The sequence below is a fragment of the Rhineura floridana genome, chromosome 7 (assembly GCF_030035675.1).
Source record: "Rhineura floridana isolate rRhiFlo1 chromosome 7, rRhiFlo1.hap2, whole genome shotgun sequence".
Taxonomy (NCBI): Eukaryota; Metazoa; Chordata; class Lepidosauria; order Squamata; family Rhineuridae; genus Rhineura; species Rhineura floridana.
In genome coordinates this window covers 55175224-55192972 of record NC_084486.1, presented here as the reverse complement: position 1 = coordinate 55192972, position 17749 = coordinate 55175224, and the positions used below count along the sequence as shown (strand labels likewise).

At 42.0% G+C, this 17749-nt stretch overlaps 1 protein-coding gene across 1 annotated transcript in view; it reads right to left on the bottom strand.

Moving 5' to 3' along the window:
- TCERG1L (transcription elongation regulator 1 like) overlaps positions 1-17749 on the bottom strand; it is a 273068-nt gene that overhangs the window by 15275 nt on the left and 240044 nt on the right. Inside the window, exons 11-12 of the mRNA XM_061634363.1 lie at positions 17481-17570; positions 527-645 (exon numbers count right to left, since the gene is read on the bottom strand). Of these exons, the coding sequence (XP_061490347.1) occupies positions 527-645; positions 17481-17570 (209 nt within the window). The remainder of the gene's footprint in view (positions 1-526; positions 646-17480; positions 17571-17749) is intronic.

The window sequence follows — 17749 nt, the reverse complement described above, 5'->3', positions numbered from 1 at the left end:
TTTCAGGCAAACTAGGATACTGCTCACACAGGTTTAGCAAAGAGACCAGCTTGTTAGCATTTTGCAGATTACTTTTTGCATGAGTATGGATGAAGCTGCTCTCCATAGGCATCATTCCAGAAAAAAAATGATTCTGGAAGGGAGGGTTTGTGGGGTTTTTTTTTAACCTGGTGGAGGAAGCATTTAAAAATTGCATTGTCTCTTCTGCAGAGGAATATTCCACTTGACCATCTGAGTTGGAACTTTACCACCTCATTTTGTTGCATGTGCAGACCACACCTTAGTTTCTGATTCAGGGTTCAAGCACAGCTGTTGTGCAACAACTGTTCACTGTAACAGAGCTTTCTCAACTCTGCCTGTAGCAGCAGGACTTGCTGCCTTGTACCTGGTGCTCTAAATGTGAAACGACATGTCCACATTCAGCTCTGTGTAGATTTCTAGGTCACCCGAGTATAACCCACTTCTAGTCAGCATCTTCATTTAGAAGGTTCTCAGATAAAATAAGTGTCAGAAAGTAGCTCCATACCGTGGTGATAATTTAGATTCCTCCAGCAGCTTCTTAAACTCCTCTTTGGCTAGCAGTAACTTATTTTTCTTTTCCTTGTATTCTTCTCTTATTCTGGTCTTGACAAACTGCTCAAATATCTTTAGTAGAGAAACAGTAGAAAAAGATCACATAACATTATTAAATCAGTTATCTGTTAAATCACTTCATGGTGAAATTTCCTTTCAAGCCTTGGGGAATGGGGTCTGGCATCAGAGCATCTTAAAGGTAAATTACTAGATGATATCCTCGTCCAATTTTGTTTGTGGTTCTTTATCAACAGCAGTGGTATAGCGGTAAATGTTGAAGTGCAGGAGCTCATTATGACAGCCCATATAGCCCCCAGGATTGTCCATATATTAACCAATTTATTATGATTAGCTTTACTACTAATTTATTATGATTAGCATGAATACAATGCAGTGTCCTGGGAGTAAGCTTCATTGAACTCAGTGGTGCTTATTTTTGACTGCATCAGCTCAACTTATAAAACACATTGAGCTTTAACAGAATATCTTCATCCAACCACCTGTAATGCAACCTTTAGCATTTAAACAGAAAAGCAACAATCTTGTAAGCAGTGTTGCTGTTTAAACTGCTAGTGTGAAGTAGGAACCTATCCAAGAAAAGGAAAGTATCCAACCTCTGTTTGGGTTTTTTTTCCCATTCTGTAAGTTCTTCTATGCTAATATGTCACAAACTTGAAAGTCTCATTATCACTTCATTTGTTTGTGAGAGCAAGGAGAATTCATAATTACCCTGGCAGATGTCTGTGCTTTTGCTCTGAAAAAAGTCTCAAAGCTACACTCCCTTCTGTTTTCCCTCCACTAAGCCATTGATCAGCAGCAGTTGAATCAACACTTTGAAAGGCTTATTAAAACTCAACAATTTCACACCACCATCTGGGAGTTAGATCAGGGAAGGTTTCAAGGAAAAGGTCTTCAGTTATTTTGTTTGGACAAACTCCCGAGTTGTATTTGGGATGTGCATTTGGAATGAGTTCAAAAAATGGGATGAACGAGACTCTTTCAGTCCATTTGGCACAAGCTGAACCCAAAGGTCCCAAATAAACAGCTATGTGTTTGGTACCATTTTGTGTTTTCTTCATCTTTTTTTCTTTCCTTCAGTGGATGGGGACTGGGAGAAAAAAGCAGGGGGAAATTGATTTGACTCTGTAACTGTCCAACGTATCCATCCAACAGCCTCTCTAATAAGTCTCCTTTCCATCCAGAAATCTCCAGTCACTCAACGGCTCAGGGAGGAATTTGGAGGAACTTAATAGTTCTGTTTAGCATTTGAAATTCAGGTCATGTGTCTGTTCCTTCAGCTTTACTTACTAATTTGATTTAATATTTTCTGTTTACAGGACCCTCTCAGTTCACTTTCAGAGTGGGCAGACAAAAAAAGACACACACCAGTCAGTCAGCTAGCCTGTGTCTTGCTTCAGCTGGGGAATATAAGCCTCAACAGAGCCAGAAGGAAGTGGTTATACCAACTAGACCCTTTAGACCCTTGCCTACATGCACTGGTTTAAATTTAGTTTATTTGCACCTTGAAGGTATGTTAAATAAAGCTATGACCCCTAATTCCATTTATGAAGTCTCATGTCTTTATTCAGTGGGGAGGGGGGGAGGAGACTACAGTCTTACAATCTGATGCTACTTTCTTAGCATGCGTTTGGGGACTTGGTGTAGCATTTGAAAATTGAAATACTGGGGCCAAAGTCCTCTCTCTCACACACACTCACACACACACCTGTGCATTTCTGGTTTGATGACATGAAAGGAATTGTCTCACTGAATTTTGGGAGTGGTTTGTTTATGAGCTTCATTCAGGTAGTCGACTCCATGTCTGGGGGTTTACTGTTGAAGATGGAAGATGACGCATCCATCACGTTGGTTATTAATTGCATTTTAATTGCTTCTTATATTTTACTGTATTATAATTTGAATTGTATGGAAACCAAATTGCAGTACAACAAAATGCAATATAAAATAAAAAGAAGCAATAAAATAAAATTAAACACGATACAGCATCTAACACAGCGTACTACAGTTGCTACAAAAGGCAGAAAAATCATTAGGTGATTTACGAAGACCCAGAGCCATTTTCAAGTGGTCAATGGGAAGAAAAGTTTGGGAACCATTGGTCTAGTGAGTTGCAGAGCAGGGGGCAACGCTCTGCCTTTCTCTCTCTCCCAAACACACTTGTGCCCCAAGCATACCTTCAAGAATCTACATAAAAGCTATGATGCTACTTTTTGTGCCCTTTCATAAGTCTGGCACTTTAGCCTGGTGCCCAACTCTGCCTGCCTGGTCATGCTTCTGCTGCCCTGGTAAAGTCTGCTGCTTAAAGCCTGTCACACAGGTCTATCTGTCTGACCATTCCTAGGTCCTTGAAAATTTTGCTTGTTTGGTCTAGGGCTCAGGTCTGCCCATTTGGTGCTCCTCTGTTCATTTTAGGTAGGAATTAGGCTGTGCGTCCACCATATTCTTTTAAATTGCTTATAAAATGGGATCCCTTTTGATCTACCTTTCTGAACTTTGCCAGATGTCATCCATGGGAAGTGTGTGTGTGCGTGCGTGTGTGCGTGCGTGCGTAGAGCAGGATGCCTAACCATGTCATGCTAATAGGATTGAAACCATGGAAGTTAACGAGCAGAAGAGAAGCTGTAATTCTTACTGAAAGCAATGGAAACCAACACAAATTGGAATGGAAAAAAGGTTGAAAAGCTGTGATGAAAAAACACAGTTCTAACATGGAAAACAAAAGGAACGAAGCTTTCGATAATGAAAACAAATGGAACAACTAAACTTTTTTTAAAAAAAGTTACACATCCCTACTTCAATTCCTGGTAAATCTAATCTAGGTAGAAGGGCTTGGGAAAAACCTTTGCAGCAGACATTGAATAGCTGCTGTCAGTTAGGTGGTACAGTACTGGGTTCAATGAACTAATGTTTGACTCCATTTCATATGTTTATTAAGGGACTGGTAGATACGTAAATGAAGCAATGCTGTACTTCTTGACCACATCTAACAGTAACTGATTTGACAGGTAATATCAGACTACAAAGGAAAATTGCTTTCACAAAGCCCATTTTACTTCTGTGTGCCTTAGTACTCATAGTGCATGTTCCCTAAGGCTTATGATATTATTCCTTTTATATCTGTAGGGTAATCATTGTTAATCTACTTTGACCTTTTCACGGTAATTGATGTGTGCGATGAGAAGAAATACCAATAAAACAAGAGAAAGTTCAATCCACAATCCAATTCTGATCCACTTAGTTCCAGAATAACTGGTTTTCTGTGCAAAGATGGAATAGGAGTAGCTTATCGGTTGTTCTAACAAATGTAAACTCTAGGCTCTTTGGACAGCATTGGAGTCACAATCTATGCTTAGTATAGCATGTAGCTGAATGTTGTAGCTAATTGGATGTTAAATAACACGAGACTGTTGGGACTGAACCACAGGCTGAAGGCTAACGAAGCACCTTCCTGGCTAATTGCATCACCATGATTCATGACTTGCTCGATTTATGCACTTGCATAACAAATTGAAAAAAGCATTGGTCTAGAAGACTCATTGCAAGATACATTGAAGTGACGTGAGTGAGCACAATTGCAAGTGGAATAATTTGAGGGCTGGCATTTAAATTCTAACTTGACTGTGAAGGATCATAGATCAGTGATACAGCACATGCTTTGCATGCAGAAGGTCCCAGGTTCAATCCCTGGCATTTCTATGTAAGGCTGGAAATGATTCCTGTCTGGAACTCTGGAAAGCTGCTGCCAGTCACTTTAGACATTATAGAACTAAGTGGACCAGTGGTCTGACTCAGTATAAGCAGACCTTGGAAGTAACTCGTTACAAATAACGAGTTACTTGTAATTCATTACTTTTTAAAGTAACAAGCTGGTAACTTCATTACATTTTGCTAGTAATAGAATGACTACTACTTTCCCTATTTTTTAGCAGCAACGGTAACGTTTCCGGCGTTAATTTAGGATGTTACTTGGGGGGGAGCAGGGGAAGTCTTCTGCTCCTGTGATTGGTGGAAAAAAGACATGTGCCTTGCACTGGGCTTCTGTGCAGCATCGCTCTTCACTCGTGCTCTGTGTTAGGAGGCAGAAGGGAGGAAGTGGAGATCCAGACCACACCAGAGAGCAAGGATGAAGGAGGAGAAGGCAGAAGCAGAATGGAGATGAAGAGCTGAGGTGAGTGACAATGGTGTGTGTATGTGTGCATGCCCCCTGCTCATCCTGCTGCTCCCACTCGTGCCTGACACCTCCCCCTTGTGCCCGACACCTCCCCCCAGCACCTGTTGCCTCCCCCTCACACCTGTTGCCACCTCCCCCAGCACCTGTTGCCTCCCCCTCACACCTGTTGCCACCTCCCCCCTCGTGCCTGTTGCCTCCCCCCTCACACCTGTCACCTCCCCCCTCACACCTGCTACTGCCTCCCCCCTTGTGCCTATCACTGCCTCCCCCCTTGTGCCTGCTGCCGCCTCTCCCCCTTGCACCTACCGCCTCCCCCCTCATGCCTGCCACCTCCCCACCTTGCACCTCCTCCTCTCTCACGCCTGTTCCCTCCCCCTGCACCTATTGCTGCCTCCCCCTCATGCCTGCCGCCACCTCTCCCCCTATGCCTGCCGCCACCTCTCCCCCCTCGCACCTACTGCCGCCGCTTCTCCCCCCTAGCGCCTGCTGCTGCCTCTCTCTCCTCGCCTGCTGCCACCCCCCTATATTAAGGTAAGTTGATAAATTACAATGCTCTGAAGAAGGATCTTTAATGACCTTTGAAATTCATCTGTGGGGCATGGTTCAGCCAACATATTTTAATCATATTTGGCTAATTATGGTGCATTTTTTGGCCAATAGCCATTAATATTTCTAATGAAGATATTGCCCAACTGTGGATTTTGCCATTTCTTTCTTATGGACCAATCAGCACAACTACATTTGTGTTTATGTTACACTTCTAATGCACTTGAGTTTTATGAGTTCTTTTTAAGAACCCCAGTACGTTACCAGCTATCACCCCCTCAAGAAGTAACATAACTTCATAACATAGCATAGATTCATAACTTCACTGTAGATGTTTGCCAGCCTTTGAAAATATAAGCATTTAAGACTTTACCATCAATGTCAGGCAGAATGGTATTTACTTTTTCTATCAGATTTTAACTATTTTTTTAAAAAAACTGTGCCATGTTTATAAGGATGCTTTTTTCAGCGTTGAATACCTAAATGTTTACTCCTTAAAAAATGATGATCATTTAAGCAGGGCTTTATTTCTAGAGAAAAGAGGGGCTGAGTCTCTCAAAAAGTTGGCATATCAGTTCCTGGGAGGATGGCATATCATCACTCTCAGGGGCACTTGTGGCCACATTTGGAATGCTCACACAAACAGCCACTAGGCTTTTAGCCACTTGGAGTAGCTGTTACCTCTGTGTGTGTGCGTGTGCTTTTGAAATGGAAAGGCAGCTCTTGGACCTAGGGGAGAATGAATCTGTTTCAGCTTCTCTCAGTTTCTCAGTTTCCAGCCTTCAATCCACTCCATTTCCACATTAATTTGTGAATTCATATACATTTTTGTGCAGCTTTCTCTTAATATACACATTTTACAATCATTTTCCTTTAATATAATGTAGTTTTGCTCATTATGTTTGCTAATCTATGCATTTCTGTGTAGACTTTTTGGTTGGAGTACCGCATCACAAAATTTAGAGAAATGCTAATTTTTGAAGAATAGTTGTGTTTCTGTTTGCTTATTGATTCAAGAAGTGCAGATTAGGTAGGTTTGCTTTAAAATGCAAACTGAACAAATTTATCTCCCATCCCTATTTAAAATCTGTATTTGATAGTTTTTATTTTTGAATTTTAATGTGGCATTTTGCTTTTGAAAGCTCTCAAACTATGAGACAGAATGGAATGGACTAGGATAGGAAGGAGTGCCTATGCATGAATGACAACACATTTGTTGTTATGTGCCTTAAAGTTGATTACGACTTATGGTGACCTATGAATCAGTGACCTCCAATAACATCTGTTATAAACCACCCTGTTCAGATCTTGTAAGTTCAGCCTGTGGCTTCCTTTATGGAATCAATCCATCTCTTGTTTGGCCTTCCTCTTTTTCTACTCCCTTCTGTTTTTCCCAGCATTATTGTCTTTTCTAGTGAATCATGTCTTCTCATTATGTGTTCAAGGTATGATAACTTCAGTTTCATTATTTTAGCTTCTAATGATAGTTCTGGTTTAATTTGTTCTAACACCCAATTATTTGTCTTTTTTGCAGTCTCTGCAAAACTCTCCTCCAACACCACATTACAAATGAGTTGATTTTTCTCTTATCCACTTTTTTCACTGTCCAGTTTTCACATCCATACATAGAGATCTGGAATACCATGGTCTGAATGATCCTGACTTTAGTGTTCAGTGATACATCTTTGCATTTGAGGATCTTTTCTAGTTCTCTCATAGCTGCCCTCCCCAGTCCTAGCCTTTTTCTAATTTCTTGACTATTGTCTCCATTTTGGTTAATGACTGTGCTGAGATATTGATAATCCTTGACAAGTTCAATGTCCTCGTTGTCAACTTTAAAGTTACATAAATCTTTTGTTGTCATTATTTTAGTCTTTTTGATGTTCACCTGTAGTCCTGCTTTTGTGCTTTCCTCTTTAACTTTCATTATCATCATGGTCTGTGGGTGGGTAGGAGGTGACAAGGGAGGAGGTGGAGAGTGAGACGGGGTGGAGTGGAGAAAACAATTGTTTAAAAAAAATGGAGTGGAGGAAAAAAGGAGCCGGAGGGCAAAAACATGGATAAAGGAGGAGAAGGAGGCAGCAGCAGAATGGAGATGAAGAACTGTGGAGGTTAAAGATGATGTGTGTGTGTGTGTGTGTGTGTGTGTGTTTGCATTTGGCACACAAAATGGCCTCCATCACCCTCTCTGGCTACTGTGCTGCATTTGCAGTATTTTAACTTTTTTGCATCTCAGGGGAAAATGTTTGCTTGGGTGAGTGCTCCTTGGTGTCAGGGTTGGGTTCAGGAGGTGGTTAAGTGAGAGAGATTATGCTTGCTGACTGGGGGGGGAGTGCACTTGATTTGACATGCAAAGATCTTAGTGGCCTCTGCCTCCCTCCCCACCTCCCTTAAGCAGAGATACCACCATTGCTATTTTATGGATAAAAAGAATTATTCTACCACCTCTGTATGTGTATGTTGTTTTAGGCTACTTAAATGTGCAGCAGCCAAGGCCAGCACCTTGTAGGCAGTTTTTTTAAAAGTAACTGAAATGTAACTGTAGTGATTACTTTTGAGAAAAAAGTAATCAGTTACTTTTAGAGCAATTGTAATTGTAACGGTAATTACTACTTTTTTGGGCCATATAGCTGTAACTGTAATTTATACTTTTTAAAGTAATCTTCCAAGCTCTGAGTATAAGACAGCTACATGTGTTCATCTAATGATGCAAATTTTAGGGAGAAAAAGGTAGATTTATTTATTTATTTATTTATTATTTGATTTATATCCTGCCCTTCCTCACAGCAGGAGCCCAGGATGATGCCAAACAGGAATCTCAAAAATGTAGCTCAACATGACTGATGAAGAATTAATGTTAAAATTTAGGGATAAACAACTATTGCTAATCTCAAATTTAGATTTAATACAAATTAGGTATCCCAATCTAACTAGGAGTGATAGGCACATGAAAGCAGGCTTTAGCACAAGTATCCCTTTCTGAATGGGGAACGACATATGGAAACAGGTGCTGCACAAGTATTTCCCAATCCAGCAGCTAGGGTGCCCATTTAGCCTTTGCAAATACATTGTACTTGCACTAGTTAGCTTTTGAGGAAAAGGATGGTGCAGGAAGCTGAATTTGCCCCCAGTCAGCCCTCCCTGCAAAACAACTAATCAGCACATGTATGATTCTTTGACTGGACTATGCACACACAATCGGATCAGAGCCATTCTGTTCTGAGAATAACAATAAACTGAATATTTGCTGAACAGTAGAGCCAAGATTTCTTTTAATTATTTTTACTGAATCCATCTCAGTTTCTTTTAAAACATCGACACATCAATGTACTTTACTTTCTACTCTTCTTGAGACTGTCAAATAATAATATAAGAGGCTCATTTTAATAGTTGCAGGAAAGAGTTCTTCATGAGGTAAAAAATAAATGACCACATTAAGTTAAAATTAATAAATGACTCATATTATCCCAGCATCCAAACCCCTAAACGCAATGCTATTTCTAGACAAAAAGTTCGCCCATTTGTTTATCCTTTGGCTATCAGGTCTGTAGCATCATTATGAGTAGTGATGATAGCAGTCTGTTGGGACATCATGATCAATAAACAATTGCAAGCTGAAAAAGCAGCAGCGGGATTTGTATTTAATCAAAAGAAGCACATTCCTCAGAAAAGTCTCAAGAGAACTGTGCTTAGTTGTTTGCTCTGTTAGCAGACAAATTCTTGTGAAATTTCAAAATCTGACTTGCAGGCCTTTCATACAAGCAAGAGATAATATGAGAATAGATTATTTTCTACTAATTGACAGGACCTTCTAACAGATGAAGTGATAAACCTGCCCTTTTCAAAGGCCTTATTTACTTAAGGAAAGAGGGCACATCAATAATACAGCACATAATTTGCCAAACATCCCTCTACTTAAAAATATGATCAGCTCTGCTCAGGTGTTATCAAGCTAAGAGGGAGCCCAGATACAGCAGAGTTTAGCCCAAACCCTGAAGTACTTTAGCCATGCCTCCAAGGTTGCACAGATTCTCCAGGCCCCTCACATGATGTAAGTGATCCTCTGCAACACGGTGCTTTTTGTATCCATGGAGTAGGGATGGAATCATCTCCTTTTTTATGTTTCATTTTTAAGTGTGCCTCCCTGGTGGTTGTTAATGATCCAGTTCATTTTTCCTTTGTTATCTTATCCTTTTTCCAATCTGCTCCAATATTATTATTATTATTGTGCAGAATTATCAATATTATAATTGCTATTTATTCACGAGACTCCACTGGTATCGATCTTTATTCTGAACTCTGTAATGATTGCCTGTTTACATTCCTCTTCAAGTACAAATTAAGCAGATAATTGCACATCATCAAGTCAGTATCTTCCCCCTCCTGCTTTCTGTCTGTCAGTTTCCTAAGATATTCATTGAAAAACCCTTACCCCTGCAATTAAATTGCAGTGGAAACTGAGCCCATCACTAGCACACACATGGGCTGAGGAGGGAGAGGGGGAAAGCAAGTGAGGCACCCTTAGCTTAGCAGGTTACATGAATGGGCAAGCAGGAGCCAATCTTCCACCTGCCTGGAAATGGGCAAGCCACACAGGTGTTCAAAAGCCGGTCTTCACCATTCATGTGTGTCAGGAGGGAGGGAGGCAGACAGGCTTGGGTGATCCTTCCCTTTGCTATCTCCTTAGGAGAGAGGCAACTGCTGGCCTCTTTCCCTTTTTGAAGCTGACTGTCTCAGATCTCGGAACACTTCTAGTCCCATCACTCTGGAATGAAGCTGAGATCCTTGGAGATCTCTCTCTCTCGCTCTCTCCTTTGTTCTCTACCTATCCCATTGCAGACTCGACAAATGTCATTTAACAGATTGCAACAGCCCCCTCCGGCTGCCCAATACACTCATTGACATGTGAAAGGGAATACACATTCCAACAGCTGACATAGAAAGTTAAGAACAATAAACATTAAACTCACACTATCAATGATTTCAAAGCAGATCAAAAAGAACAAATTGGAAAACTGCCATGGAGTGTTGGCACTTCTAAATCCTCTTTGCAAAGACAGAGAATATCAGAAATAATGGATAATCTGATGGCAAATCCAATTACTGTGGAAACAGAGCCCATCGCTACCATGATGACTCCACACATGAGTGAGAACCCTGATATAAGAGGCTCCTACTTACATTAGGTGAAGAACCTGGAGAATCTCTATGACATTGGGCAAAGGGTGAATCAAACACACATTCCTACAGCTCCACTGTTCCCTTTTAGCTCAACAAAGTCCAAAGAAGACTATCCTCTACATGGAATCCAGAGCACGAAACAGAATTCTAATGTCTCATTCTATTACCTTTTTGTACATAATTTGCCGACTGGCTGAAACAGCTTCCAGAAGGCCGCCCACCACCCATATTCTAATGAAACACAACCTTGACACTAGATTTCCCATTAATCTAGCATCCTAATTCAGGCATGAGGGTTTAGCCATGGAATCTCTCTTCTGGCTTTCATACATTTCTAATTTTAACTTCTTGCATAGTGCCTATTTGAAGTAGGGCTTTCTAAAGGTGAGGAGATTAATCCCATGATATACATTAATCTTTGCAGTTGACCACAACAAGGACATTTTTAACACTTAATAAAAAATTTTTCTTTGATATTAGATTCCCCCCCTTTCACTAGTATGAACACAAGAGCTGAAAATTGCTTTTCATAGTCATTTTCCTCAAGTACATAATATATTCTACAAATGAGGCCAATGTCACCAATGTTCCAAAGATAATATCTATAGTATAAGCTTTATTGATGGTTCATTAAGTAATTTTACTATAACATGTACATGCATGATAAATTAAAGGCACAATAAAGCTTGATTGACTAGGCAAGGTCTAGACTGTGCCCTTGCTTAAATCACTGATAGGGAATACAATGTTCCCCTTCTTATATAAAATCTTCTGAGAGTATTATTAGGTTCCCATTTTAAATTCTCAATTATGAGCTTACCCTAAAAACCATAACCATTCTTTCCGGAAAGCAAACACATTTTAGACATGGCTCACCACAACATGCTCTGCCTCCATAGGTGGAGGTAGTATGTTTCCAAATACCAGTTGCTGGAAACTTCAGGAGGGGAGAGTGCTCTTTGCACTCAGGTCCTGCTTGTGGGTTTCCCATGTGCAACTGGTCACTGTTGGCCTCTGTGAGAACAGGATGCTGGACTAGATGGGCCATTGGCTTGATCCAGCAGGCTCTTCTTATGTTCTTAATACAAACACTATTCAGAGCGTTCAGCCTTCTCATGAGTTTGAGGGCAAAAGTCTGAAGCAGGAAGCCTGCTATACCCATGGAGGCTCCTTGAATGATTTAGAATCTCTATGCAGTTAGGGTTTTAAATCATGCAGGGACCTTCACAAGCAGAGGAGGTTCTGTTTCCGATTTTCTAAACTGTGTAGAGATGGCATGCTGGTGGAGGTGGGATTTTGGACTGTGTCACCGCTTCTCCTCACGTTTGCTTACATGTCAGGAGATGGAATTCCCATAGAAACTTTATACGTGCACAGAAACTTCATATGCACACACAATGGATTCATTACAAAGGAGATGGCTAAATTCAACGGTGTCCTTCCACTTATGGAAGAAAACTTCTCACAGAAAGACTCCTTTTCTAAGAGGAATACTACCTTTGGATCCAGGCCCGGTTTGCTGAGAAACTCCCATAAATGTCAACTTGCAATATGTTTTCATTAATCTGTTTTTCTGTTTGATATTTCATGCATGGGAGTATCCCTGTTCAGCCCCCGGGTTCTGAAAGAGCACCAGGGACAGCAGGTTTTGCGGTTGGGCCAGGACAAAACCTGGCATGCCTTCAGCCACATAGTGTGCTTAACATGCACACTACATTGCTTGGGGGCAGGGATGGGTTGCAGACCTTTTAAAGCCTGCTCCACTCCCTTTCCAGCCTCTTTCGCCACTTACCTGCAGCCCAACAATCGAGTGGCAAGGGAGCAGCTAGAGGCAGCAGTGGCAGTGAGCAGAGAGGGAGCAGCTAGAGACAATGGCGGCTGACACGGTGGTTGGGAGCAGCTGCAGTAGAGATCTGGCCGCAGTAGTGGTTGGTGCTGGCTCTGCTTTGGCCTGTCAGGCCTGCGGGAGCAACTGGTGTTGAGTGGCAACAGTTGGGCCTATGAGGCCCAAGGTTGGAGGAGGCCTCAGTGGACTGGGGGTGATATTCTGGTTCCCCCCCATATAGGTGCTGGGGACAAGGCCTGAGTCTAGGCCTGAGTCTGCAAGCTATCGGCTTGCATTGGGGGTACAGCCTATTCCCCCCCCGTTTCTTGGGATTACTACCTAACATTGGAGGTAGGGCCTATTTGCCCACCCTCTTTCTTTGGCCTTTGAACTGTGTTGGAGCAGAGCCTATTTTCCCACCCTTTTTCTTGGGACTTCTAACTTGGTTTTGGGTTTTGGGTGTGTGTGTGATTTTATATAAATATATTATTATTGTTATTGTTATTGTTATTTATTTATATCCCACCCTTCCTCCCAACAGGAGCCCAGGGTGGCACATAAAAGCACAAAAATATTAAAACATCATAAAACACATTAAAGCATCTTCAAAAATGTTACTTTAAAAAAGCTATGAAAACATCTTCTAAGATTAAAAACATTTTTAAAAAGAAAGTTTAAGAACATATTAAAAAGCAATTCCAACACAGATGCAGACTGAGATAGGTCACAACTTAAAAGGCTTGTTGAAAGAGGAAAGTGTTCAATAGGCGCCGAAAAGATAACAGAGGTGGTGCCTGTCTAATATTTAAGGGGAGGGAGTTCCAAAGGGTAGGTGCCACCACACTAAAGGTTTATTTCCTATGTTGTGCATAATGGACCTCCTGATAAGATGGTATCTGCAGGAGGCCCTCACCTGCAGAGCGCAGTGATCGCCTGGGTATATAAGGGATAATATATTCTTTCAGGTATCCTGGTCCCAAGCTGTATAGGGCTTTGTACACCAAAACTAGAACATAAGAACGTAAGAACATAAGAAGAGCCTGCTGGATCAGGCCAGTGGCCCATCTGGTCCAGCATCCTGTTCTCACAGTGGCCAACCAGGTGCCTGGGGGAAGCCTGCAAGCAGGACCCGAGTGCAAGAACACTCTCCCCTCCTGAGGCTTCCGGCAACTGGTTTTCAGAAGCATGCTGCCTCTGACTAGGGTGGCACAGCACAGCCATCATGGCTAGTAGCCATTGATAGCCCTGTCCTCCATGAATTGTCTAATCTTCTTTTAAAGCCATCCAAACTGGTGGCCATTACTGCATCTTGTGGGAGCAAATTCCATAGTTTAACTATGCGCTGAGTAAAGAAGTACTTCCTTTTGTCTGTCCTGAATCTTCCAACATTCAGCTTCTTTCAATGTCCACGAGTTCTAGTATTATGAGAGAGGGAGAAGAACTTTTCTCTATCCACTTTCTCAATGCCATGCATAATTTTATACACTTCTATCATGTCTCCTCTGACCCGCCTTTTCTCTAAACTAAAAAGCCCCAAATGCTGCAATCTTGAGTCGCTCCATCCCCTTGATCATTCTGGTTGCCCTCTTCTGAACCTTTTCCAACTCTATAATATCCTTTTTGAGATGAGGCGACCAGAACTGTACACAGTATTCCAAATGCGGCCGCACCATAGATTTATACAACGGCATTATGATATCGGCTGTTTTATTTTCAATACCTTTCCTAATTATCGCTAGCATGGAATTTGCCTTTTTCACAGCTGCCGCACACTGGGTCGACATTTTCATCGTGCTGTCCACTACAACCCCGAGGTCTCTCTCCTGGTCTGTCACCGCCAGTTCAGACCATGAGCGTATATGTGAAATTCAGATTTTTTGCTCCAATATGCATAATTTTACACTTGTTTATATTGAATTGCATTTGCCATTTTTCCGCCCATTCACTCAGTTTGGAGAGGTCTTTTTGGAGTTCTTCGCAATCCCTTTTTGTTTTAACAACTTTGAACAATTTAGTGTGGTCAGCAAACTGCTCACTCCTAATTCTAGGTCATTAATGAACAAGTTGAAAAGTACAGGTCCCAATACTGATCCTTGAGGGACTCCACTTTCTACAGCCCTCCATTGGGAGAACTGTCCGTTTATTCCTACTCTCTGCTTTCTGCTTCTTAACCAACCGCTCCTCTTATTCCATGACTGCTAAGCTTCCTCAGAAGTCTTTGGTGAGGTACCTTGTCAAACGCTTTTTGAAAGTCTAAGTACACTATGTCCACTGGATCACCTCTATCTATATGCTTGTTGACACTCTCAAAGAATTCTAATAGGTTACTGAGACAGGACTTTCCTTTGCAGAAGCCATGCTGGCTCTACTGCAGCAAAGCTTGTTCTTCTATGTGCTTAGTTAATCTTTGTGCTTAGAACCATGAGCTTGTCCCGGTAGCAAATGGGCAGCCAGTGTATATAAAAGTATATATACTTTTTTTTTTACAGTGCCTCCCAAGAAAGGCAGGGGTAGACCTAAGGGCAAGGCTAAGGTGGCTACACAGCCTTCCAAATGCCCCCACCCTGTCTACTGATTCTAATTCTTCAAACGGTGTTGGTCCTGATATGGCAATGATATTGGTTTGACTTGAGTCCCTTGAATGGCAGAAAAACAGAGAGAATCGGTGCCTAAGAAAAGAACAAAGGGACTTACAAGGAACAGTGAACATAAGGAATCACATGCTAATGCTCTGCATGATATTCTGGATCGCCTTGCATCCATCGAGGGATCTTCTAGTTCTGCAGTGGTGGGGGCACTTGTTGTAGACATGGAAGAGTCTTTGCCTGTGCCTGCCGAGAAGCCAGCAACTTTTCTGGACTGGGGTTCTGGTGAGCATGCACATCAGCACATAATTTGAGTTAGACAGGGTGGCCTGCAACTGCATGGGGTGTTCCTTGGTGTTTAAGGCAGGATTGGCCATATGGGTCACCATTTTGTGCATTTCCAGGTCCTTATGGGGTTAATCACGGGGATTCCCCTACTCAGCAACCCATCGGTGAGGCCTGTAGGCAGGACTGGCAGGCTAGTGGGGTTAGTCAGCATGTGTCAGATCCTCTGGCATCAATGAAGGAGGGAGCTATGCCTTTTTGAGAGACTTCTCCTCTGGCTATGTGCCTGCTCCCTAGTACCAAGGATCATATCTGGAAAGGGGAATATGTTGATGTCTTTTCCCTTTTGTATTGGGAGCCAGAGCAGAAAGAAAGTGCTATGGTGGAATACAAGGTTAACAATAAGATTAAGAAAAACAAGGTGGAGAGAACCTGGGGCGGCCGGCTGGTTTTCTAATCTTTGTAGGGGTGGTCCTGCAAAAGAAACCACTGAGGTCTAGTGTTCTGGTCAAGTACCTTGACATTATATTTAGGGTGTACACAGAATACACGGGGCCTGCCTGGCTTGGGTACAATGAATCCTTTCGTATGCGGGTGGCAGTGGACCTGGGATTGAAATGGGACAGGGAGAAGCCCGAGCTCTGGTTGCAGTTCAAGGCTGCGGCTCAACCTATTCAAGGGGATAGGTCCAACAGCGGGCACTTCGTTTTAAAGCCCTCAGCTGGCATACCTTCCCATGGGGTTGAGGGGCAAAGGGTTCTACCCTGCCTGCTCCGCTGGGAATTCAGTGCCAAAGGTTCATGTGGGAGAAACACTTGTAAGTTTAGGCACGAATGCTCCATTTGTAGAGGGCCGCATTCTTTTCAGGTTGTTCCTGGCTCTGGAGCTTCCAAATCCCACAGCGGGGTAAAAAGCCCAGTGCTGGTGCCCAAGGATTGGGTAAAGTGGCCCAGCTCAATTAAACTACTGGAGCTCAGCCAGTTATTGTAGTTTTACCCTAAGCATGAGGATGCTATTTATATTAAGGAAGGTTTTACTTGTGGCTTCAGAATTCCTGTCATTGGGGACAGTTAATATTTTTTCTCTCAGAATTTGAAGTCAGTATTGGGCTTGGAGGTGGTGGTGCAAGAGAAGATAGACAAGGAAGTCAGGGAGGGAGGGGTCCTGGGTTCTTTCCTTGCCCTACTGGTACCCAACCTGAGAATTTCCCCTTTGTGGATAGTACCTAAGAAAGCTGCAGGGCAGTACTGCCTTATTCACCATTTGTCCTATCCTAAAGGGCAGTCAGTCAATGACGCTATCCTGGACCACCTTTGTTTGGCACACTACACTTCCTTTGACAGAGCCTTGCCCATAGTTCGATGTTGTGGACTAGGTGCTCTCATGGGGAAGTGCGCCATTAAGTCAGCTTTCTGCCTCCTCCCTAAGGATTTAGATTCATCGTTCCCACACGGTCACACTGCAGATGGTTGGTTAGTTTGAATAAAGTTTATTAAGTTTAATACACGTGGCCCAAGTTTTCACCCAACTTCAAGTGTGTCACACCTCTTTATTTCCTTGTTACGGGAGCAAAACCTTTTTTCCCCATCCAAGTATGATGCTTTCAACTGCTGGAATCTAACAGACAGTCACTAGGCTAAAAAGAAGGCGATTATTGTCAGCAATTCAAAATAAGAGTTTGGGTAAAGATTCTGACCCACCAGTAAGTGACACTATTTAAAGGATTATTTACTTTTTTGCTTTGGCTATAAGAAGGACCTAACCTGCAAAATAGAGCTGTTCTTCTAGTTTCTCACAGACTTTTGTTGGGGATAAAATTAATGCGTGAATAGGTGGAGTGGTATTTGGTGGCAGGCTGTGCCTCTAACCTATGCACACTCATTAGAACATCTTTAGAGAGCCATGTGCTGTGGCTTTCTATGGTTATTCTAATGAATACCTGTAGGTTGGGGGCACGCCTGCCTCCATAATGCTATCCTTATCCATTCATACATTCATTTTACACATAATGAACACCTGTAAACAGATTTTGGCCACTGTGAATGCCACATGCATGCATAAACGGCCAGATTTCCTTGCTATTATTAGTTTGCCTCTTCCTGAAAGGTGGTCCCTTTCCCTTAGTTTATGTTTACAACATGCAAGCAAGGACCCAATCATTTTCTGATTTTCACTTGTATGCCATATTTATTTCAGGTACTTTGTGTATCTGTTTCTTAAAAGTAACATGTGAATTGGTTTGAAGACTTTGAACTAAAAAGAAGCATGCATTGTTATGAAACTTTGAACTCACCTGTTTACGTTCTTCTGAGTTCAACAGAAGATAGCGTGGATCAAATACTATTTTGTGTAACTCCTTTTCCCATGTGGAAAATGCAGAGACCTGAAGGAATATACAAATGAAATATATATAAAACAATTTTCTGAAGGTTTTGGAATTAACCAGGATTCAATTTCTGAGCGAAAAAATGGAACAACACAAAAATGTCACAAACAACAGCATTAACTTATTAATCAGAAGAGTTAGGATTGAAAGGAGAACTAGCTGTGAGAACTACAGAA